Below are 25,587 nucleotides of genomic sequence, written 5' to 3'. Positions count from 1 at the left end.
AAAAAAAAAAAAAAAAAAAAAAAAAAAAAAAAAAAGTCATCAGACATGGGATTCAAAACACAGGCAGCTAACACTGACTTCAGCTCATTATTCATAGTCATGAGGTGGTATACAGAAGCCAAAACAGGAACAAGTTTCTATCATACAAAGTATCACTACTCATTGTCAGAATCACACTGATTTCTCCATCCACAGAGCACAAGAATGTGTCAGCTCTGTTCTGTATCTTTTAAATGTCTTAGTCCTTTAACTAGGACTAGGACTTTACCTATGCGTGAGACCTCTAACAATACAAATGTTGAATGCTTAAAATCAAACCAAAATATTGAACCAAAGACTTATTTGTTCTATGTAGCCTCACTTGTAGTACTGTTGATTTTCAACTTGAGGTCAAATCCTCATAAGGGACTGTTTGTACCTACCATTACCAACTTCACTGAACATTTAAGAAGTTCCCAGTCCCCCTTTGAGCAAATACATTACATTTAAGGATAATTTCACCACAGCAGCAAGAGAAGGACAAACACCAAGATTTAAAGGAGGTGCAGTTTTGGATTTTTTTAAAAAAAACCTTATAAACTCAATTAAGTATTACACATGGCTAAAAATGTATGCTTTGTATGCTGCGTAGACATACCCTTAAAGTCAGAGGCCAACTCCAGAAAGAGTTCAGCACTTGCCCAGACAGAGCCAGCATCAGAACTGCTGGCATTCTAACTATACTTCCAGTGCGTCTGACTCCAATGCAGCTACTACTGCTTGTCACAGTACAGATACTCACACATCAGTCACTGAAGAAGGAACATTCTCTTCTACCCACTTCAGATCATCTTCCTGCTAGAAGCACAGAAACAAAACATAAAAAACAAAAATGGCAAGATTCTTTGAAGGGCTTTGCAAATGAATACATTTTCTCTAGCCTACCTGAAAAGCTCAGCATTAACTACAGTGGATGCTCACACAAGAAATACAAATTGTTATTTTTGGATTAAGGAATCCAGTTCAGAGGATCAGGGAAGTCACAATACATTTTTTAAACATTTTTCAGCAATTTTAAGCCAGTGCCTACTCAGCCAAGAATTAACTTAAAATGCTATGATAATTAATAAAACATTGTATTAACTCACAAAAATATGATTCATAATGTTGGATTTAAAAGATAAAAGAGTACACCATACGTTAATGTAATCTTCCTAATTTTTGTTGAGACTATTAGCATTTTTATAGCACTCATAGGATTGTTGATTTATACATAAGAACGGACGTACTGGGTCAGACCAAAGGTCCATCTAGCCCAGTATCCTGTTTACCGACAGTGGCCAATGCCAGGTGCCCCAGAGGGAGTGAACCTAACAGGTAATGATCAAGTGATCTCTCTCCTGCCATCCATCTCCACCCTCTGACAAACAGAATCTAGGAACACCATTCCTTACCCATCTTGGCTAATAGCCATTAATGGACTTAACCTCCCTGAATTTATCCAATTCTCTTTTAAACGCTGTTATAGTCCTACCCTTCGCAACCTCCTCAGGTAAGGAGTTCCACAAGTTGACTGTGCGCTGTGTGAAGAACTTCCTTTTATTTGTTTTAAACCTGCTGCCTATTAATTTTATTTGGTGACCCCTAGTTCTTGTATTACAAGAATAAGTAAATAATTTTTCCTTATCTACTTTCTCCACATCACTCATGATTTTATATACCTCTATTATATCCCCCCTTAGTCTCCTCTTTTCCAAGCTGAAAAGTCCCATCCTCTAATCTCTCCTCATATGGGACCCGTTCCAAACCCCTAATCATTTTAGTTGCCCTTCTCTGAACCTTTCCTAGTGCCAGTATATCTTTTTTGAGATGAGACCACATCTGTATGCAGTATTCGAGATGTGGGCGTACCATCGATTTATATGAGGGCAATAATATATTCTCCATCTTATTCTCTATCCCTTTTTAATGATTCCTAACATCCTGTTTGCTTTTTTGACCGCTTCTGCACACTGCGTGGACATCTTCAGAGAACTATCCACGATGACTCCAAGATCTTTTTCCTGATTTGTTGTAGCTAAATTAGTCCCCATCATACTGTATGTATAGTTGGGGTTATTTTTTCCCCAATGTGCATTACTTTACATTTATCCACATGAAATTTCATTTGCCATTTTGTTGCCCAATCACTTAGTTTTGAGAGATCTTTTTGAAGTTCTTCACAGTCTGCTTTGGTCTTAGCTATCTTGAGCAGTTTAGTATCATCTGCAAACTTTGCCACAAGTTTGTATGAACTGACATTTTGGTTTACGATATATAATATTACTTAGGATGTTTGAGCACTGAATATATTTCTACTTTGCTTTGTTGCTGAACAGAAAACAATGGGCAGTTTTATCTTTATATTTAGGATATCTGTGAATTAGAAGTCATCTTTATTTGAATGTCCTTGCTGCTGACTCAAGAGTTTGAGGAACTCCTTGTTATTGCCAAAGCAGAACAGAGATTTCAGGGGGCATCAGGGTTCTACAGTTTATGCATGCTTTAGACAAAAATGAGCTCCACTCTAAAGGCTTTTGAGAAACAACTCTAATGCATTTTCTACCTCCTCAATGTGAATAAATCCTGAGTTTTACAGGGTCACATGTGGAAAATGCAGACGTCTTAAATGCACTCACAAAAGATATACATGCACCTCACGTGGTCATGCATCTGACTGAAAAGCATACAGAATTTGGAGACACAGGGTAAGTAGTGTAAATTCCCTTTGAATCCAGTTCTACTTCCACATATTTTTCTGTTTTGAAGCAATCTCAGAACCTGAGACACTAGCTACACAAAGGCTAAATTAGCCAGTTTCAGAGAACTTGGTGTAAATATGAAATTCAGTTCTGTCTCTAATGCATTATGTGCAAGTTCTCAAAGCACATACTGAATTCTGATTTACCAGAAAGCCAAGACTCAAAATCTGTTCACAAGCACCACGATTACCATGTTTTGACCCAAATCACTCACACTTCTTGGAAAGGACAAACACAGATACTTGGTCTGATCCTGTTACAGAGCTCCTATTTAAGTGGCTGCCAACTGAGTGATCTGGCATTACCTTTACCTAGTGATAGGGCCAAGGTGGGAAGAGCATACTCACGGCTTTGTTTGCTTTCATATTTCCATTTGGTTCTTGTTTTGTACTTCTCATTTTCATTCCCTCTGCAAAGGGGAGACAAGGTAGAAACGGGATGATTAAACTAGGTCAGTATGTAAACTGTAGATTGCATATCTATTAGGAATACTCCACTGAAACCAAAGATCATTATTTAGAGGAAAGGGCATGCTACCTATTTAAAAGGAGAGTCCCCTTTCCAGGTACCAAAAGTAACTTCTCAGAAATATTCATATATGTTTTTAACAAACAATACTAAGAATTGGTCTGCATGGTGTGACAATGCTCCCTAGGTGGGTGTGGAAACAGCACTATGTTAAAGCGCTCCAGGGAACTTTAGTGCACACCACATTCACATACTTTAGAAATCACTCCCCTTAGTGTGCATTGCCACACTGTCTAGGCAAGCTCAAAGTGAAGCTCAGTGAACACCTAGGATAACTATAACTAAGAGGGAAAGGATCTTTCTTCAGTCTACTTTATACATTATCCATTTCACTGTTCCTGTAGAACCAGCTCCCCCACCTTTTCTGTGGGCCTTTCTGAAATGCAAAATGATTAGCACTGGAGAGTTCAGGGCTTCAATCATCATTTCAAACCCATCTTAATTTGCTGTTCAGCAGTAGCATCTGAAAGTCCCCACCATCTGAAGGCTAGTTGCCTACATTAAATAAGTTGCTGAGCTCAGTCCAGTTCCTTGTAGAGACTGAACAGTTAGTGGTGGTGTTCCTCGAAGGCTAGGGTTAAGTCTAGTGGCAGCGTGGAGAAGTTTACGCTGCTGGTGACAGTGCTGCTATACCTGTTCTTGATTAATTCAGCACTAAGATTCCTTTCCCACCCCCACAGAAAGGAAAAAAATCAGAAAAATTCTGTTCCTACCTTTAGGGATAGTTATGAAATTAAAAGAATTAAAAAGTTAGTTTAAGTTTGGTTGAGAAAATAATAGATTTGCTTTCAGGTTTGTGGCCAGTAAGGAAGGGGCTCTCATTAGCAAGTAAAAGGCAGCCATGAGAATAATAAATAGTATTACTTGTAGTGTGGGAAGGAAGTATGGTTCAAAAACTAACTAATAAAATAAAGAGCTGCGGTAACAAGAATAAGAAAAAAAATGTCTTAAGAGAAACAAACACAAACCTTCCCACTGTTCTGCTGGTGAGCAAGGATTGGGGAAGGAGATAAAGGAAGGCCTTGGAGGAAGGAAAGAAAGAAGCAAGGAGAAACTGCTTCAAACTGGACTTTTGCTAAAACTAGCGAGTTAGCTGAAGGGTATAAAGAAAAGCTATGAATCTGAAGCTTCTTTGTCAGACCCCTACCTGATCATGCTGGAGCACACCAGGATAAGACGGTTTTCTCTAGGTCTGGCCTATTTGTAAGTATACTGATCACATGCTTATGAATACTCTGTTACTGTATTGGATGTAGTGACTGCTTACTTTTAGGCTGTTAGGTACGTTTAGAGCAACTATATAAAACACCATTTGGCCTTTGGACTTAAAGGAATTTATGGTTAAATTAGTGTCTGGCGGTTTCCCACATTAATATTAATAATTCCAACATTACCAAAGCTTTCCTTTAACATGGGCTCTTTCTGTTCATCCTCATCTTCCTCAGACAATGGTGAGGAAGCAAACCTTTGGAGAAGAGGAAAAGAACGAAGGCACATGAGACAGACGCACAAAGTCAAAATATCTTACATAAATGTCATTTTGAAGAGACTGATTATCTTGCCATTTTTATCATTTGACTATTCTGGACAGCTCACTCTAATTGTAAGTTAGATTTTTGATCAACCACAAGCCTGAGGTAATTTAAGTACTCATACCATTCTTTTTTAAAGAAATGTCACTAAGGAGAGCCTATAAATCTACAAATGTTGCTTTCACTTTCTGAGGTCAGGAGAGAGACTACATGAACTATACTTCCTTCTCAATCCCTATATACATTATATATATATATATATATATATATATATAGACACACACACACACACGGCTCACAGAGCCTGAAAAAAAGTTTAGCAAGTGACCATGTAGTACACCAGGACTGCTGGAAATGCTTTCTTTGGATAGACTTGACTTTAAGAATTCAAGATTACTTTAAGAAAGGTAAGACGCATTAAACCTTTGGCTGTTGGCAGACGGCCTCCACAGAACCATGATGACAAAAAGGATCATTGAGAACAACAGTCGCCAGATGGCATCATCCACCCACAGCTCCTGCCAGTCCTGTCAAGAAAAGTACGAGAAGTAAAACATGCCAGGAACAGAGAGAATGCATGCCCTTAGTCCTTTTTTTTTTTAAACTGGTGAACTAGAAATACCTGTGATAAGGAGTAAAGTTGCAGTTCTGTACTAAATGGCTTCACATAGGGTGTAAATTTCCATGTATTAAGACTTCACTGTATGCTCCTCCGCATGAAGGGGACTCTATAAGAAGAGCATTTGCCAGCTTCCCCAACCTCACTTCCTCTACCTCCAAATCCAGATTTTAAGAAAGGAAGTAGTAATCATGGAAACCACTTAGGTACAAGATGCAAACTCACCAACTGACAATCCACCAGCCTGAACTTCATGGTGGTCCAGATGATAAATACAATAGATGCTGAAGGCAAAAAAAAAAAAACACTTGATAAAACCGGTAAGTCAGACATGAATGCATGAAGCTTGTTACCTCTTAGATACTCTGGTGATAGAAAAACTAAGAACTAAGTAATCAATCCCCCGGGGACTTCAAAGGCAAAAGTCTTTTTAAACCATCAACAATTTACTATATCTTTTCCTGTTACATCCTTTCTTCCAATCACAAAGGGACAATGATTCTCCAGAAGTCATCTCACATCAGTTAATTCAGCCACTGAAATTAAGAGCTGAATTCAGTGTTCTTGTTTCCCCAAAGGCATGCTTTCAACACCTTGTCCAAGACATGGCAAGGAATGATCCCCCACTACTTCCTTCTTCCCCATGGGACTATTTTTTGAAGAATTACATAACTTCCTTCTAGCAGCATTCTAGACAATGTAACAGTTTAACATTTATGAAAACTAAAGTTCTTTACAAGCTACATCCACAGCAATAGTGAAGAATAGTCACCTCGAGCAAGCATACTTGCAATCAATTAGAACACAATACATTGCATGACTTACACAAAGAAAACCCCTCCATCTTATGAAAAAGGCCAAGGAATCTAATAATTGCACAGTATCAGCAGAACCTTGTTTTTAAAAGGTTTCATTCCAGAGACCTTCAGAGTGAACTGCACGTAACTCAATTTATCAGCCTTCGGAAAAAATTAAAAGTTAGGTTAACCCAGTCGGAAACTGACCTTATGACAAGAAGTCAAGATATTTCAGATCAGAGGCTTCAAATACTATATGCTATCTCTTCAAAAATGAAAAAAACATACCTCACATAAAAAAGTCTAAGCTAAACCTCAAACCTCCATTTCCCATTGTCATGTTACTTTCCTTCTTCTAGAAAGACAGATTAGGATACTGGCATTCAAAGACATCAGGCCTCTTTATCATCAATTACAAGTGCAAAATATTTTAAAGTAACCAAGCCTCCCACCCACCATTCCTGGAATTTAGATCTTATTACCCTGGACCAAAAGCAAGTTTTAATGCAGAAGCTAAGCGTTCCCCATAGTGGGCTTTAAAGAATGGGTTGGGTTTTTTTATACTGGTTGTATTTTGGAGCGGCTTAGTTTCAGATGCTGCCAAGAATGTCAACCAAACCCATCTATTTAATGGGCAGATTTTGTAAAACAAGTGTCAAACATTTCAGTCCCTTATGAGAGTAGAGTTAAAAGCAATCTGCTCACTGCCTGGATAGGGTTTGTGGATGGGTGAGAAAAACTAGGAGTCTGGTAGCATTATTAGGTATGTCCTTGATGTTAACTAGATTTTATTTGATGCAAATAGGTACAAACTTTAAATTTCAATTTCCCATCCCAAAATAGCCTGCCCTCTCCTTTCTAAAATGAGCAAACATTCTTTTTCCACGAAACCACTCTGCTCAAAGATTAAGCTGTCAGCATGGTGGAGCCATAACACATCTTAAAATCCCCTATTAACCAGTACAAAGTGATACTGCAGTTTTGGAGGAAGCCACTACCCATCTCAGCAGCAGCAGATTTCAGCATGGGATGTAGCTGCTAGCAAAGCATGAGGATGTCTGGGGAGAGGAGGTGGGAGAGGAAAAGGGACCAAAATGAAAAACTCCAAAAAACTATTTAGCTTATTCAGATAAATGCTAATTTGAAGCTACAGTTTATGGGTAGTCAGAAAAATTTGTCAGAAGCACACCACTATGCAAGGCTGAGTGTTCAAGAGCAAACACTGAAATGCCAAAGGCCAATAAACTGACCCAAAGAAGAGCTTTAGTAAACTAAACCAGACCCATAATACCTGGAAAGTAGACTATTTAGTGAGGAATGGAATCCACAGCTCACCTGCTACTGCCAAGATAAGAGTGTTGGTGAAGTGCCGGTAAAGAGAGAGTTTCACAATGTTCCTCCGAAGTTTTAGCAGCTTCATCGTTTGAGTCAAGCTGATGAATATGTATGGCAAGTCAAGGAAAGCAAGCTTAAGAATCAAGTTCTTGATAACAAGTAGGATACAGCTTTTGTACACATCTCAAGCAACACCGTCATGCCATACAGACATAGCTCCCCTGCAACCCTTTCTAACAGCAGCACAACCACAGCGACCCAGCCCTCCCGCACAGCAGTAGGTGGTCATCCAGAGGCAGTGCTCCTGAACAGTGGTTTACTAAAACAAGTTTTCCATACCCATCTTTTTACATCACCCAGCCCCATCCAGGCCTAGTACTCAGATATCACCACATCAGTAAGCTAGCCTGATGCAAAATTTCACAACTATACTACAACTATACTCCAACTAGCTCATACTCGCGGGAAAACCTCACATGCATTTTGGAGATGAGAAAAATAAGTTTAAAACCTGGTCATGAGATTAATATAAATGGACAGCACATCCATGTTTGTCTTTACCTACCTTGCCTGCAATTTTAATTGTACAATAATCGAACATGTGTTTAGACAAAAGACCGACATAATTGTAAGAGGAATAAGGGGGTTGCCCTGGCCTGGAAAGAGAAAGGTAAACTTTGGCATATCCTAATTTTTCAGGTTTGGTAGTTTCGGGAGCTTATACTAAACCTAGCCAAGACCTAAACTCAAAGGGGTCTCAGCGCAGCAGAAGACAAATGGCAAACGTGGAAGAGGAGGCTGGGAAGAGGTTTAGAAAAATGATTCAGAAAACGGCTTTAAAAGTTAACTCAACTCTTTCTTGTCCCCAAACTACTTTATGAGACCTGCAAGTTCTGAGAAGAAATTTTAGCACTAGTGTTGTCAAAATAAAGAGTTTTCTACCAGTTTAAAACAAAACCAAAAACCCAAAACCAAACCACCCCCAAAAAAACAAAAACACCCACAGTAAGGTCAGGACAGACCATAGTCCAAAAACTGCTGTTCTGACTACTGCTTCAGTACAACTTCAGAGTAAATTCACATCAATAATCAGAGAACACCACAACACAAAAACTACTTGTTCACTATGGTAAGGGCTAGGACCGGTTTCAAAACCAATACACAAACCTCTGTTGGCAATTTAAAGTTTGTTACACAAGTTATGGAAATAGAGCTTACCTGAACCTTTAGGCCACAGGGCCTATGGTAGCTGTTCGACAAAAAGATGGCATGTCATTCAAGATGGCAAAAAATGTTTGCTGCGAAAAGACTCCCTGAAGACCAAACTCCAAAGAAAAAACACTGCACCAAATTAAACAGTGAAGAAGGATATCCACCAGCAGAGGGCAGTATCTAGGAAAGCCAGGGGAATAAAAGCCAAGGAGGCAAGATCATTCTGTGCCTAGAGATAAAGAAAAAGACCCAGTGAGAACAAAATGATTGGGAAAGCAAAGCACACACACCTCAAAAATCATTAAAGCATTCAGTCCCAGGTTATCATTTTACCATCAGAGAACAAATACAGAACTGGAAAGCTATGAAGATCCTATGCTTTGCCGTTGAAGCAGAGGGTTTGAATTAGTGTTCACCACAAAGGACAGAGTATTTTGTAGCAGAGTTAAAAGCAGACAACGCCACACACAGTTCTGATCCCCACAAGCGACTGATATGGCAAGAAGTAAGTTTTTAGAGTCAGGTGAGTAACTCATTGAAAAGGCACCGCTAATGAGCAGACAGCCTTGATGGTGCTGCGCTGCAATAACCCCACTTCTTACAGAAAGATTGTTATAGATCTTTGCAGGTACTGTGTTGGTGCCAAAGACTACATGTTCCACTGTTGAGCACTAAATTTAAACAAAATGGCACAAGTTGATGGAACCCACTAGGAGAAAACATACAAGATGCGATCAACAGTCCTCTTGCACATAAGAGAATAACATCCTGAATGAATTTGTGTAAGAAATTCACTTGTACTGGTCTCTGCACCAGGCACTGAACATTTCCTAGAAAAATTAGTCATATTGGGCAACTTCTGAAAGGATATCCACAAAATAATACAGGCATCAATCACTGATAGACCCAAGTTCGCTATCAGAGCCATAGTGCCATAGAAAAGCTGAAAGGGTATCAAATAAGAGACAAAGTCAAAATAAGCTGTCCCGAGAATTCAGTCAAGTCAGGTGCAGAACCAAAGACAAAGACTCTTCTGATAAGGTAAGTTTTAGGGTGTGAAAAGCAGCAGTGCCACTGCAGGACTGATATTGTCCTAGTGAAGCCGAACTCCATCGACCTAAAAAATGACTACAATAAAAGCTTTAAGAATTAAAATAGTCTTCATCGGGCTATTAAAATACGTACCTTGAAAAATCTGCAAGCAGCACCCATTTCTATGTGCCAACGTGTTTTTTTCACTGCACAAGGCCCAGTGAAACCTCCCTTGACTAGTAGGCACAAATTCAAAACTTTGTCAATTCTGGACCCAAAAAAACCCACTTATTTTCAAGTATTCCTATTTCAAAGCACCAAAATTATTTTCCATTGCTGAGAATTAAATTTTGGGGAGGAGACACGGCAAGAAATTGGGAAAATAGCTGGAAAAATAAAGCCTTCTCAACAACACTCCACAACCGTACTCTCTCCCCCCCTAAGGCGCTGGGAATTTCATTCTCCAAATTTCCCTATTATAGCACAACCCAAGGATCCTTCACTACATTACAGTATATGTAATCACACAAGACCAACAATTGCTACATCTGTGGCACATATGAAAACACAGGTAAGTGTCTACTGACCCCTATGACTCTAAGGACACCTTCCATGCCAGAAAATAATAAATAGAGCACTCCAGCCGTAACTACTTTGTGAAGAGTGACTCCAAGACGAGGCCTGCAGGGAAATATAAAAAAAAAGTGAAAAAAGCTAACACACACACTTTGGCAAAAGGCACACGATTCAAGGTTTCTCATCACAAGTTATAGATCTAGGAAGTTATTTTGTCATGGTGCTCTAGGCTCATGGTGTCATGTTAGGCTTTGTCCAGGCTTGAATTTAAAGGTGTGATTTTAAGAGTACAGTACAATGAAAGTTTCACATGCTATGTGTAAGATAAAAACCACTTCAAGACCCAGACTTAATTTCAGACACAGAAAAAGTTTGTCTCACACTTCATGGGAATTTAAAATATACATACACAAGTGGTCTTCTCCAACCGCTTTTTGAACATTCAAAAGAGTTTTAAACTCTTTCATTGTGAGAGATAATGGATTAATCTCAGTCTAGTCTAAGAACCATAACATCCCCAAAATCTAGTTTAACATTTTCCTTTCTTGGCTTCCTTTAATCCTGGTTCTACCATCTTCTGAAATACTTTTCTTCATTTATAGAGTTATTCTGATCTCTATGCCAAGCTTTGTCCCCCATGTTCTCTCCCCTTTAGATTACACACACTTTAGTGCCTTTGGTCCTTCATCACAGGTCTTATCATTTAATCCTTTTGCATTTGTTGCATCCTCTCTAGTTTTTCCACATCTTTCTTAAAAAAGATCAGATCCAGAATTGCATATTCCCCCAAGTGGGTATCTCCATACTTCCTCCCATCTCAAGAAGATTCAGCAAATGCACTTAAGAATAGAGTTATCTCCACCTGTTTTAGTCCCGTTACTATCCACATTTAAAGGGTTTAAAGAAAATATTTTGAATGAATGATCACATTTCTACCATTCTCCATAACTCACCTACTTGCTAATATTCTCCCTCTCCTGGACACTGAGCACTTTGTACTCAATTATATTCACTGCATACTAGTATCTGTTCATGCATGCGCACAGCCTCCACACGCACCTGACTACATCATGGAGAGTGACAGCATTAACAGAATCCATTACTTAGTGCTGTCAGCAGCTACTTTTTTTTTTATAAAAACAGGGTTAATTTTTAACATTTTCAAGAAACATTTAATTAAGCTCATATGCATTACGAAATGTCATTTTTCAGTAGATAGGTCAGCTTCTTCACTGACAGGGTCTCTAATTTGCCTATTTTAAAAAGAGAAGAGTGTTGAACTACAGAAAGATTTTTGCCTTCTCTCTCTTTAAAATTCTCTTTCCATTCCTGGTTCCAATAGTTTTTGTATTTAACATTTTACTTCATTTTGTCTCACTGCAGCATCCATTTTCCAAGTTTGCTAATAACATTCAAATGTCATTTAGCCACTTTAAAGAAACGTGTTCAGCCTGTAACATGAGATGAGGTTGTTACTCACTTAACTATCCCGTATCCCAGGCTCACGATGATGACCAGCGTTCGAGCCAGTGAACGTTTCACTGCAGAAAGCAGCTCTGCAAGTATCAGTGCACCTTGGACTACCAAGAACAAAGCACAAGAAACTTGGTTACTAAACATATAATTAAGGTTCTGAGTAAGTGCTGCAGGTAAGAGCAACACTACAGTGGTCAAGACTATTCCAAGAAACGCAGGCAAATTAAAATGCATCAGTGTTTTTAATCTTTTTATTATCTACTGTTGGAGCAAGCTTCCAGGAAGAGCTGAATACTTCATTCAGCACCAAAGAAGTTCATGAGAAACTTTTCTCAGAAAATGTCTGTATGCAAAAGGTCTATATAAGATAGATTAAGACAAAACCTACCTTTAAGTATCTTCTAGCAGAGAGATGAACTGAAGGTTATTTCAGTCCCATACCTCACCACAGGGTATACACAAGTCATTAAATCAGACTGAATACCTAATGATCTTAATTCATGCGGAAACCAAAATATGATAATGCCCTTCCCCATTCCTTCTTGCAAATACTTTGGATATAGCCCTTAAGCATCTCCTGGGCATTAATAGCATCCCAAGTAGCCAACTAACAAGATCCTCTACGTTGTGGATCAGGACGTCTGCATGTAAAAATTCTGTAAGACCATGTTGTAGTTTCCACTCACTCAGATCCTTCTTTAAGATCTTGGTGCGAAGCCCTGTGCTAGTGCATCCCACCTAGAACCCAGCACACTCCAATCAGCTTCAACTGCAATCTGACAGTGAGTTGGTACAGTAATTTTGGTTGCTACCAGCCTGAACCAGATTATAATTAGTGATCTAGATAGGTGAAATGGTCATATCCCAAAGCAAGTCACACAACCCATTAATTCACAACCCAGCTCCGTCTATAACTCAACTTGTTGCATCTAGATTTGGCATTTGTAATCTATTACCTTGTGTTTTAAAGCTTTTTGATGTACTATAGCACAAACTTCTCTAACCCATAAGGATGCACGGGTGAGCAAAACAGCACGAGTATCAGCTTTAAACAAGCTTTAAATTAGTTTAAGTCCGATCCTAAAATGTTTTTGAAGTATTTTCTAAAATATTACATTATAGATTCATAGAAATGTAGGGCTGGAAGGAACCTCAAAGTTATCTAGTCCTTCCCGCCACAATGGGGCAGGAAGAAGTATACCTATACCATCCATGACAGATATTTGTCTAATCTGTTTTTAAAAGCCTCCAATGACAGGGATCCCACAACCTCCCTAGGCAACCTGCTCCAGTGCTCAACTATCCTTATTGTTAGCAAGATTTTCCTATACAGATATAACCTACATAGCACATTGAATTTAAGTCTCAGAGAATGTCAAAGCACTTTAGAAACAGGATTCAATTATCCCTATAAAGTAGGTATTATACCCTTTTTACAGATGGGACAATGAAGACTGAAGACTTCAGTTTACTAACTTTCCAGAGGTCACCCAGAGAGCCTGTGGCACAATTGGGAACAGAACCCAAAAACATTGACTACTTATTCCTTGTTCTGAGGTGCCCAACTAATCAAATAGTTATTGAATATACATTACCTAATTAGTTATATATTAGGATGAGTCATTACCACCTTACCCTGCCCATGACAATGGTTATGACTACATTACAATCAGAGGGGTGACTACAGAATATGTAGAGCTAGTTTTGATCTAGCTAGCTCAAACAATAACAGCGAAGCCACAGCAGCACATACTGGTTGATCAAATACATATCTAGGGTCCCGGAAGGGCTTGTACAGCTCCTAGTGCCGCAGCTCCACTGCTAGACTTATTCAACTGGCTAAATCAAAGCTACCTCAGGATGTTGACATGTGCCGAGTCACACTTCTGACAGCAGTGTCGATATACCCATAATTATAAGCTGTCCTTGATACATACCAGATTCTCCCGTGTAGCGGATGTTCTGGAATTCTGCATAGAAGACTGCTTTCTCCAGCATTCCCAGGAAGATAACCGCACCAATCCAGAACTGGATCCTCAGGAGGTCCCGCCAATAACAGGCTGACCATGCAAGCCACAGAACTCCAAAGAACACATATACGATACACATCACCATGAAAAACTATTATATGAGGAGGGAAACAAGGAAGGGATTAATAGAATGGTTAGACCCAACTCCATTTCCACGGAAGGACAGTTCATGGATTTAATACAGCTCTATTTTCTTGGTAAAGCACAGCAGCTTTTGAAATGTCTATATCCAACTACTGTGGAAAGTTTAAAAAAAAAGTTCCACTTCACATTTCTTTCCTGGGGTTCTGTAACAGTCTGGAGGCATGGTACAAATTTCTCACTGCCAGCAGATGGAACCAATGTAATTGAGTTTGAGTGATTCCATTCTTATATAAGAGGAGCTTCCCAACTTATTCTCGGCTGATTCTTCCAAAGGAGTAAAGCAAATATCACTAGCCTAAAAAAACTCCAATTAGAATCTGCGCTTGTACAAATCATCCCCCGAACACCAAGAAATATCACCCCCCTTGGACCTGTTTGTTCTTGTAGTTCCAAACTTCTCTGCCACCCTTAAGGGACATTTCAGAAACTTTCCTGAATCTATCCTGGAAAGATTTAATGTAAGAAGCAGGCTTATTTCTCATACCATTCTGTAAAGCACAAGTTACGGGGTGATTATTGGAACCCTCCCCTCCCAGGTAGGAAAGAGGCTTGCTTTTCATTACAGATCTGTTCGGTCATTTCCCCCAGTCCCAAAATCACCTTTTGACACATGTGGCCAACAAACAAAGTTTTTGACCAAATCTGAGGTCATTCAAAAGAGGTGAGTAAGACACAGGACCTAGAAAAAGTCTCAGAAATTAATCACAAAAGAATGTTCAAACTAACACTCTGCTGTTTTAGGTCCAAAGTGACTTTTTTAAGATACTTAAGTAAAATCATCAAGATCTTTCAGACACGCATTGCATAGAAGCAAACTTGACATGTTGAAAAACAGATTTCATAAGTTATTTGATGGATTAGAAACATCAGAACACCAACCAGATCATGGTGAACTTCCAATAGATCACTGAGGTTCAATGTGCAAGAAAGATGAGGATGAAGACAATAAAGCACATAAAACAAATGGCCTCTCAATATGGATCAACTACATGGCCAGAACAAAGTGGGACAGCATAGGCACAACTGCAGTCTCTCCCTGCAGTGAACTGGTTTTTAAACTAGGCCATCGAAAGACAAACTGCAGAACCTCAACGCAGTTCCTGATCAGGATAGGATTTTCTTCCCTATACACCTGCATGTCCAGGTTAGGCATACAATTCAAATAGAAGGACCTAGCCACAGCAGCTTCAGTAAAGGCCCTCCATAACAGGTACCTTCTAGACTTAAAGGCCCTTTTCCTGGATCTCTCACATTGGGTCACTCACACAGGTTAAATGAGCCTTAGAAAATTCTGCTGGATGCTTTCTACTTCTGCAGAAAGTGAAGCGTGCAGCATCTCAATCACAACCAGAGACTACTGCTTACCCCCGCCCTGTAGCAGAGATCACTGCAATCAGACTAAAGAGACATTACTTTTTGTCAGTCTTTTTCCAAGGTCTCTATAAAGGGGATGAACATTTTGTTTAAGTCCCTTTACTTCTTCAGCCAGCAGGAAATCACTTCATCTCCTGGAAAGAAACAACTAAGAACTGAGTCAGCTACAAGCTGAGTTATTCGGTCACTGTCTGGTGACAGTGAAGAACAGTAGGGGGTGGCTACCACTGAAGAGCAGAGAAAGCAATGACACACAAAATGGTAACATTAAGCAAAAAAAAAAAAAAAAAAAACAATGAGTTTCCCCAGATGACCTAAGACAGGAGAGTATGTACTGAAAGTTGCAATTCATGAGTGGATAACTATACTAATGATATTGTTACCTTCTGTCATGACTAGTCTACAGCAGCTATGTTATAGCACTCAGACAATAAAAAAAAATTAATACTGGAACATGCTAATTCCTGAACTTTGCAGAGTAGGGAAAATACATGAAGAATAATGTTCTTTATTCATGCTGAGCCACTAAGTCACTGTGGTTGACTACACTGCTCAAGAAAAAAAATTTACTGGGATTTATGTCAACTCTGTAGGCCAACTAAAGAAAGCCAGTTTTACTTACAATCATGAGAGGATAGTCTGCAAGAGAGAGGTACTCATATGGACCCTTCAGTTCCACAGTCACTGTCAAAAAACAATCCAACTGGTTTGAACAGGAACCAAAACAGGGAACTAGAACAACCTAATTCTGACATCAGCACAATAACAGAGATATTCCAAATCTTTACATAGTGCACCACCTCTTAAATGTAATTTGTACTTCAATCACAAAAGATTAAACCTTATATAAAACAATGAATTACATGCTTGTATTCAAAATGACATGCCCTGTTATATATAGGAGTCATTAATGAAAAGTAAATTATATTAATTTGTGCTACGAAGAGCCTGTGCAGACGAGGGCTAGTTCAAGACAACATTTAAGCCTTAATTTTGAATTTCCTTATTTTTCTTAACTGCCTATGCTCTGTAGCCACTTTTAAAACAATTGTCATGCCAATAAAATTTTAATTTAAGATATGCTAAAGAGTTTAGTATTTCCTCAACAGTGTGCACATGGTTCCAAGTCACTGCTAGTAGCAACTGCAAGGTGTTAATTTTGATCTTGCAATGCTACATCACTTGAGGCCTGGCTACTCCCATCTTTTCATGTTCTCTGAATGTGTATATATCTCCCCTCACTATATGTTCCATTCTATGCATCCGATGAAGTGGGCTGTAGCCCACGAAAGCTTATGCTCAAATAAATGTTAGTCTCTAAGGTGCCACAAGTACTCCTGTTCTTTCTACTTAAGAGCGTTACTATAAACAACTACATTAGTTAGGTGTTCTTCTGAGATCCTTACATGGAGGGACAATACTCAGAATTGAATTACTGATGACTCGATAGTTTCCACCATTAGTTTGACAAAGCCTAAAGCGGTTATCCTCCTGATACCACGCATGGCTCATCTATTGCCTTAGGCTGAGGGGAGCTGTAATGGAGAATGTAATTGTGTGTGAGATAGAAGATGGAAGTCTTTAAACTGACACTAGGCTGCACAGTATATATTACATAAAAGCACCTAAAGAATGTCTGATAAGAGCATTCAATAAGTCAAAAATAAATAAGAGAATAAAAGATGGCTATATACAGCTTACTTGTAAAGAGACTCTCTTTTGGATCAGAGGAGGGTGCCATTATCTCCCTCCTTTTCATGTTGATACTAGACTCCTTCAAGGCTGAAATCCCAATTTGCACAATGAAGATATATGGCCCATCTTTCCGGGTTTGGATCACAGCATTCCTTGCCTGAAAAACAAGCTTCCAGATGTATGTACAGACCAACACAGAGCAAATCAGATCAATGAAAAACTAACATCTTCTGATAAGACTCCTGAAAAGATTTTAAGCAGGCACAGTATTCACAGATGAGGCTACAACCACGATGTTCTCTCCCAAAGCCCTTATGCTGGGAAATATGAATACGACTACATAACACGATGGGAGATGTCCACCTAGTGGATATATATTAATACTTTTCATTCAATCTCCAACTTGTTCTCACACTTGTAATACACTAGAGCCAGGCTCCTAAAAAAATGTGGTTTATATGCAATGCACTAAAAGTTAGTAAAGCTAATCAGACAGACTACCACAAAAGCTACAGTGATGTCAGAAAAGAGTTGCTTTCCTGGGTTCAGCTCCACTAACATTAACACATTCACCAAGACTATTTTGCTTCTTACTCTCTGAAAGCAACAACAAAACTATAACGAGTTATTTGGCTTTGATAGTAGCAATTCAAATTGTATAACATGAAACAGCAAAGGTTATTGAGATGGACTAAGAACTTTCCATATTGATCATTTGCTGTAGAAATTACTATTGGCTCTGGGACATCCCTCATGCTTACAACTCAGATCTGCCAATAAATCAGATATTTGAGAAGACAAAATTATCAATGATAAAAAAATCTGTGAAAGCTGATATAGATTATATACCAACATTAGTGTGTTAAAAATTTAAACCTAACTATTGTATTTAATTTTATTTCTGATAAAATCAGTCTTACCTTTAATGGAATCCAGAGAGAACATGGACTTAAAAGAACTAAACATTTCATATGAAGAATGTGGAACACCTAGAACTATTGCCAAATTACCTACATTCCACATAATTATTACACTATGACAAGGCTAAAACATATCTAGCTTCCATAAAATTAAGTGTAGCAAAATTAATAGCACTACCGTTAATAGATACTAAAAATAATTTGTGCAAATATAAAAAATTTTATTGAGAGCTGCTAAATTCCACACCACCCTTTATGCCTAAAATCCTCAGATACTTACAGTTTTCTCTGCCACCATTGTGTGGTTTGTTGCATTCTCCTTATCTTTTAAGCTCTTAAAGACATAAAAAGCAGCAATTAATCAAGATTCCAAAAGCTTCCCCCCCACACACACACCACCATCAACCCCATTTTAAAATCATGTACACCAAAGAAAAGTAATTACCTCTTGCTTTTCATCTGAGAGGTGTTCTAGGGGAATATACTCTTTATAGAAAATCTTTAGGATAAAAAATATATATATAAACACTTTCTTAGAAATATAAAGACAAGTTATACCAGCAGTGCTTCTGATGTTAAAATTAGATTACAAGAAAGAAAGCACATTCTGAAACATAGCAACAGAGGGTTAATTTACAGGGAGAAGCCCTTCTCTCATTTCCCTAACCCAAACTCTCTCCACAGCTGGGATAAAGCTTTGTGCACTTACTTAGACTAGCCCTTTTAGGAGACGGAATTACTAAATACAACAGGTTTCATTTTTTAGAAATGAACCAACAGATTTAATTTGAGGAGTAAAGAAGTTAATTCCCATAATAAAGTGTGCACCACTTAGAGAGTTCTAGGCACCTCCCTGTGAGAGGTAACTCATGAAGAAAAAAGTTGGACCCAAGCCGTTTTATTTCTTTATGCATAAAAGAGTCCTGAAAGGGTGGGTTTAGTTGGGTTGTATTTGCAGATTTTTTTTTTGCTGCTTGTTTTTTACATAAATTCAGATCTTGACTACCCGGAAAGACAGTACAGCGACTGGAAAACTAATGAAACTACTACTTTAGAAGACCCTGAAAGCTAAGCAACTGAGTGTGAAAGAGTCTTTGCCAGACTGTTTACAATCGTTTATTAGCTGATACACTTGGGAGAAAGGATGTCTTTGTTCAAGATTTCGGTTGTGATTTCAAAGGCGCCCAAGGGAAAGTCACATAGGGTATATGTCTACACTGCAATAATACATCCACAGCTAGTTGTGTCATCTGACTTACGCTTGGGGTGCTTGGGCTGCGGGGCTACAAAACTGCAGTGCAGACATTCAAGCTCAGCCTCCAGCCCAAGCCTGAAGATCTACACTGCAATTTTATAACCCCAGCAGCCTGAGTCAGCTGACACAGACCAGCGATAAAGGGTTTTATTGCAGTGTAGACATACCCTTATGGTCTTTTGAAAATCCCACCCTTGCCACCTTGGCCATTCTATTAATATATGGCCTCCTAATACATAGCTGAGATGCACAAGAGCTCTTCCAGTAAAAGCAGAGAAAACAGTTGACAGTTCTGATATTTCTAAATGTAAAAGCAGGCAACGTATTTTAAAATGTGTTTCAAGCCATCTTTATACATCAAAGTAGTTAAAAGAGCACAAATATGATTTTTAAAATTTCTTTTTCCAGTCACCTTTAACTATGCCTCATTGCTTATTTAGTACACCAGATTCAGTAGTTAAGAGAAGTTTCCTGGTGTTCACTACAGAATGTCCTTTGTTTCAACTGGGAACAGTCTAATACAGATGCCAAGCTGCACATTTCTCCTTGAAATCTCTATGTACAAACTGTTAAACAAACAGTACGTTTACTGACATTTAGTATTAATAGAGTTGTGCAGATTCACGTGGCAAGATACAACTGGTGTAGGGCGTGTACTTGTACACTCCCCCTGGATTCCTTTCCACAAGCACATACCTCCACGTGTCACTGCCCACTTGGGCCCTCCTCTTCCCCCTCTTGTTTGGTCTTATGCTTTAAGTACTCTTTTGAAAGGGCAAAAGTTGCTTGAAGTTTCTAATTTATCGACAATGTGTTATACAATCTACCTATCCACCTAGTCTTTAAATTTATGTTTATTTAAATAAAAAGCACAGGAGTACTTGTGGCACCTTAGAGACTAACAAATTTATTAGAGCATAAGCTTTCTTGGACTACAGCCCACTTCTTCGGATGCATCCGAAGAAGTGGGCTGTAGTCCACGAAATCTTATGCTCTAATAAATTTGTTAGTCTCTAAGGTGCCACAAGTACTCCTGTGCTTTTTGCGGATACAGACTAACACGGCTGCTACTCTGAAACCTGTTTATTTAAATGTTAGTCTTGTACACTCACCTGGCAAAAAGCTGAGAGTATTATTCAGCAAGGAATGTAAAGCCCAGTTTGCTGTGTACTTCCCACAGCCTCGCCAAAAGCAGCACCCATTCTGACTACATGGACACACCCACAACCTTCCCAGCAGTAAGCATTATGCCATTCCCCAATATGAAGAAGACACTGTTGCCACTATGGAAAACTCCACCATTTAAGTCTGCTTTTTGGGGCCAGACTTTGAACAGTAAACATTAAATAAACCAAAACAAAGAAATCATGATTAACAAATAACAGACAACCAAACAAATTATATACACACAAAGATACATCTTCTCCGCTTTAAGGTAGGGGATATGTACTCATCAGTTAAGGCAGCACCTGTAGTTGCAACAAGCCCAACTGTTCCCAATCATCCCAATCCTTTCCTCTGAATGTGGTATTAGAGAACATGGTGGGATTACAAAGCCTTCACCAACATCATACCTGTGGTTTGAAGAGCTCAGAACAGTTGGGGAAGAAGAGTGAAGCCATGGCATAGGATCCTGACCAACCCGTATGTGCTTCAGCAGTGGTTCCAAAATAAGACACTGCTTGATCATCCTGTCAGACACATAATATAACTTATGTTTTAGCATTTGATATATAAAATGATTTTTCTCCGCAGCTAGAAAAACTGGAAAGCAACACAATTTCTCTTAACGTACAAACATCTATGAAGAGAAAAGGACATCTAAAACAAAAAAAGTATTTCCCATCCTGTCCATACAAAATGAATCCACCCAAATTAATTACAAAGATATTCATAGCAAAAATCCTTCCATGTAAATTTAGAATGGGGATCAAAACACATCTTATAACTGAACTCTCCGTTCTCTAACCAGAGAGTGGCAACTAGTTCTGCCATGATTTTTTAAACATAATCTTACACAATTATATACATACAGAACTGAATGCAGTCTACAAAGTTATTTTCATTAAAGTTGCACTGTAAACTATAAATATACAACATATATTATACAATACTAATAGTGAACATTTGTTACCATATAAAAGGAACCTAAGTTCAGAGCTAACTTGCTTAATAATCAACTGCACCTGAAATAAGATTGTACCACTGGTTAAAAAAAAAAAAAAAAAGTCAACATGGCTGTTAAGGCCTCAAGCCTGCAAACATTTACACTTGTGGTTAATTTTAAGTACATGAGTAATCGGGATGAAATCAGTGGGATTACTTATATGCTTAAATTTAGAGGAGAAGCATAAATCTGCAACATGGAAGTCTAAATTATTAAAATACCTTAGACAGAAGAGAGAGTTTAATATAAAAAGTTATATTCAGTACATTTTATGAACCTGAGAATAAAAATTAAGTAAACAAGAAAACTATCACAAAGTGCCACACAGAAGTATCTAAAGTTGTATGTTCTACTGTATTTGAGAGACAGTAGCGTTTATATAACGTACAGACTTGTATATAGCATACGCGATGGGGGAAGAATTAAGGTTGAATACAAACTCAGTTTAGGTATTTGCTGACCTTGGAGTGCTAAATTCTCTAATTTTTTTTGTACTGAATATTAAGTGTTTGAGTTTTTAATCAGAGTTGATGGGTTTGTTTGGGTTTTTCCTAGTTGCTTTTTTATCCTCTGCATCTAGATGAAGAAAATTAGTGTAAACACTCAAGAGCTACTGGCCCGATCCAAAATCCACTGAAGTCAATAGAAAGACTCCCCTTGAATTCAATAAGCTTTGGGTTATGCCCTCTGCATTTCCCAGTTACCGAGGAGTCTTACCACCAGAGTACAGATGCCTTCCACAGCACAGCAGACTGACAGGAATGAGATATAAATGAAGTATCCAAGCTCAAATCCATTAAGCCAGGGGTGGCCAACCTGAGCCCAAGGAGCCAGAATTTACCAGTGTACATTACCAAAGAGCCACAGTAATACATCAGCAGCCCCGCATCAGCTCTACCCTCCCCCTCCCCAAGCGCCTCCCACTCACCGGCTGCCCTCCTGATCAGTGCCCTCCCTCCCCACACCTCCTGATCAGCTGTTTCTTGGCGTGCAGGAGGCTCTGGGGTGGGGGGAGGAGCGAGGGCATGGTAGGCTCAGAGGAGGGGGCTGGATGGGGTGGAGTGGGGGCAGGGCCTGTGGTAGAGCCAGGGGTTGAGCAGTGAGCACCCCTCAGCACATTGGAAAGTTGGCGCCTGTAGCTCCAGCCCCGGAGTTGGTGCCTATACAAGGAGCCACACATTACCTTCTGAAGAGCCGCGTGTGGCTCCGGAGCCACACCTTGACCACCCCTGCACTAAGCCACCATGACCCAAAAAACCCCCCCAAAAAAACAACCCACCATGCAGTTCCAGATGATTCTTACCCCAAAGTTGGAGACTTCATTGTAGCAATCAGAATATCTAAAGTACCAGGTAACATTGTAACCCTGCAAGGGATCACAAGCCTTCTCGTCTCCTTCAACTACAAGGAAAACAAGACAGAAAAAAATATAACAAGCCCTCATATGCCAGGTTGTCCCCTAGCTGTTAATGGACTAGTACCATATATAATGTTACTCCCCTGACCAACTACAATAAACAATGAAGAATAATATGCTTATTCAAACAAGAGACCAGCAGCAGAAGAGCAGAAAGTGTGTTCTTCTGAGACAGTCACTATTGTTCAAAAGAACACAAAGTGACCCATATGGAGACTAGAATTCCATTCATTCTGATGTTACAGGATTCCATTTGGGTGACTGAAGATGTGTGAAATTATTCTTTAACACAGTGTCTTGGATTCTATTGACAGCTCTGCCACTGACCGGTTGTGTGACCATGGACAAAATTTCATTTCTATGTGCCTCTGGTTCCCCTCCTGCCCTTTGCCTGCTCATTTATTTCAATTGCAAATGCTTCACAATCTGTCTTACAATCCTTACTTACAGCCCTGATTTCTACACACTACTGTAATGCAAATTAATAATTATAATAAGATTTATACAGAAATAAAGAGGGTCAAGTACTAAGGCTCTAGACGCCCATGCCTTAAATTTTTAAAAACACCAGCCATCCCTCTCACCAACATATCGGATTTCTTTCCAAGGCTTGCCTCCACAGCAGCCTGCGTAACAGCCATCTTGCAGGGTGCTATAAAGTTCAATGGAACTTTGGGCCATTTTGGACTAGTGGGGAAAGCCTATTCCTGAGATGATGACCCCTCACAAAGAACACTATCATCAGCCACCTTGTTTAAATCAAGGTGGAGTCAGATCAAAGTGTAAATTTTTAACTGTGAGGATAATTTAACCATTGGAACAATTTACCATGGGTCATGATGGATTCTCCATCAATGACAATTTTTAAATCAAGACTGGATGTTTTTCTAACATATATGATCTGTGAATTATTATGGGGAAGTTCTATGGCCTGTGTTATACAGGAGGTCAGACCAGATAATGATGATGGTCCCTTCTGGGCTTGGAATCTATTAATCAAATGGCTCCATTGATTGCAAACGTAGCAATATGGCACAAGGAGAGGTGGTCTTCTCAAGTATCAGAGTATCAAGTCCCAATTAAGACTTGATATATCAAAACCAGCATCTTCCATCTGGAAACCAGTAGATAGCCAGGGCACATCATGGAGCACCAGTAACATGTGCTGCCACCAAGTACCACCAGTTAATAGGCAAGTTGCCGCACTCTACACAACCTTACATTCCCAGATTGACCTCAATTATAGCCTCATGCAGAGTAAACTGGAATAATCCAGTTTTGAAGTGACAAAGACAAGGATCACTGCAAGAGGATTTGCATTTGAAAAGAAAAACAAAACACAAAAAAACCCCAACCACAGTCTCAGTCTCCTGGCCACACACAGATGGTAAAAAGCTCTCCTGGACACTGCTGCTATTTGATCCTCTAACAGCACCTACAGACCCCATACTATTCCCAATGAAGGTGGGTAAACAAATGGTAGGAACACACCCACAGTCAAAAGGAGAGAAATCATCACCACCATATTACCCAATTGTTTCCCCCAACTCCCAACTGTACCCGTCTTATCTCAATTGAGCATCAGCTAGCTGGCTTCCACCACTGCCCCAATCTTCCTCTGACACTGGCCTTCCACCACTGCCCCAACTTCCTCTGACACTGGCCTATCATGGCTATATCAGGAGACAATGACAGAGCTGAATGTCATCAGCCTACTGAAAACACCGCAGCCCGTATCTTCTGACTAACCCTCCCAACAGCCCCACACATTCAACAGGAGGGGAGACAAGACAGATCCCTGCAGAAGTCCATATTATGGTACCCAAAGGAAAGAGAAGCAACTTTCCCATATCACTTTCTGGAAATATTTAGTCAAGAAAGATGGAAGCCACCCAAGAGCAGCACCATCCACTCCTACTGCAATTTGCAGCAAGTTAACACCACCTCTTAATCAGAGGTGTCAAAGGATGCTAACAGATCTAACAATATCAGTATGGGCACATGATTTTAATCTACCAATGTAACCAGTTTAATATCTTTGGATAAGTCACAGTTTTACAAGCACTTTCATCCAAGTATTACTACAGCGTGATGACTACTAGCTTGAGTAGAGACTAGCATAACAGACTCATCCACCAAAAGCACTTACACTTCAGGAAAATTGTAGTGTTATTGAAGAGAACCTTCTCAAAATGAAAAAACTTCTTCCCCTGCAAAGACAAACAAGTAAAGAGAAGAAGAAGACAATTGGATAGCATTAGATCATTTAAATAAGTAAACACTGCTTTCTTTCACCCAGAATTTCAAGCACAATAGTCAAGAGAACCCAAACTCTTGCAAGAAGTAGCCTAACTGATTTAGTATTTATGATTCTTCCACCCCCAATTCCAACATATCCAGCCACACCTACAAAAGAGCTCATGCACAGGCGTTTTATTTAAATTAGACTTTGCTTCTTTGGGAGCTATACAAAAGGTCTAGATTTTGGTTTTTTTTTTTAAAAGAGTTTTAGCCCTAAACCTAACAGGAGCTGTGATCCTCTCTAATTTTGCTGGAAGACCTCAAGGATTTCTCAGAGGATGTGAACTGTTAGTTTTCACAGCTTGGCTGACAGTGGAGAGAAGCTGATTCTTTAAAAGAGAAGTCCTTTCACCAAGAGCTTTTAATCACTAATGTTAAACAGGTATAAAACACAGTT

At 39.2% G+C, this 25,587-nt stretch overlaps 1 protein-coding gene across 13 annotated transcripts in view; it reads right to left on the bottom strand.

The window, feature by feature from the left end:
• The window catches only part of TMEM87A (transmembrane protein 87A), a 29,773-nt gene that overhangs the window by 3,343 nt on the left and 843 nt on the right, over positions 1-25,587 (bottom strand). For 4 of the 13 annotated variants that reach the window (XM_008169896.4, XM_042849412.2, XM_005284609.5 and 1 more), the window contains exons 2-18: positions 25,039-25,099; positions 22,776-22,873; positions 20,880-20,996; positions 18,496-18,549; positions 18,331-18,384; positions 17,137-17,287; positions 16,058-16,119; positions 13,825-14,008; positions 11,892-11,991; positions 10,423-10,516; positions 8,964-9,032; positions 7,592-7,700; positions 5,685-5,743; positions 5,264-5,367; positions 4,703-4,773; positions 3,128-3,189; positions 782-837 (exon numbers count right to left, since the gene is read on the bottom strand). In XM_008169896.4, the coding sequence (XP_008168118.1) occupies positions 782-837; positions 3,128-3,189; positions 4,703-4,773; positions 5,264-5,367; positions 5,685-5,743; positions 7,592-7,700; positions 8,964-9,032; positions 10,423-10,516; positions 11,892-11,991; positions 13,825-14,008; positions 16,058-16,119; positions 17,137-17,287; positions 18,331-18,384; positions 18,496-18,549; positions 20,880-20,996; positions 22,776-22,873; positions 25,039-25,099 (1,505 nt within the window). Of the gene's footprint in view, positions 1-781; positions 838-3,127; positions 3,190-4,702; positions 4,774-5,263; positions 5,368-5,684; positions 5,744-7,591; positions 7,701-8,963; positions 9,033-9,674; positions 9,747-10,422; positions 10,517-11,891; positions 11,992-13,824; positions 14,009-16,057; positions 16,120-17,136; positions 17,288-18,330; positions 18,385-18,495; positions 18,550-20,879; positions 20,997-22,775; positions 22,874-25,038; positions 25,100-25,587 lie in introns of all 13 variants that reach the window. The other 9 variants (XM_065593037.1, XM_065593044.1, XM_065593039.1 and 6 more) reach the window with 3 other exon arrangements.

Source organism: Chrysemys picta, chromosome 4 (assembly GCF_011386835.1).
Source record: "Chrysemys picta bellii isolate R12L10 chromosome 4, ASM1138683v2, whole genome shotgun sequence".
NCBI lineage: Eukaryota > Metazoa > Chordata > Testudines > Emydidae > Chrysemys > Chrysemys picta.
This window is presented reverse-complemented; position numbering and strand designations above follow the sequence as displayed.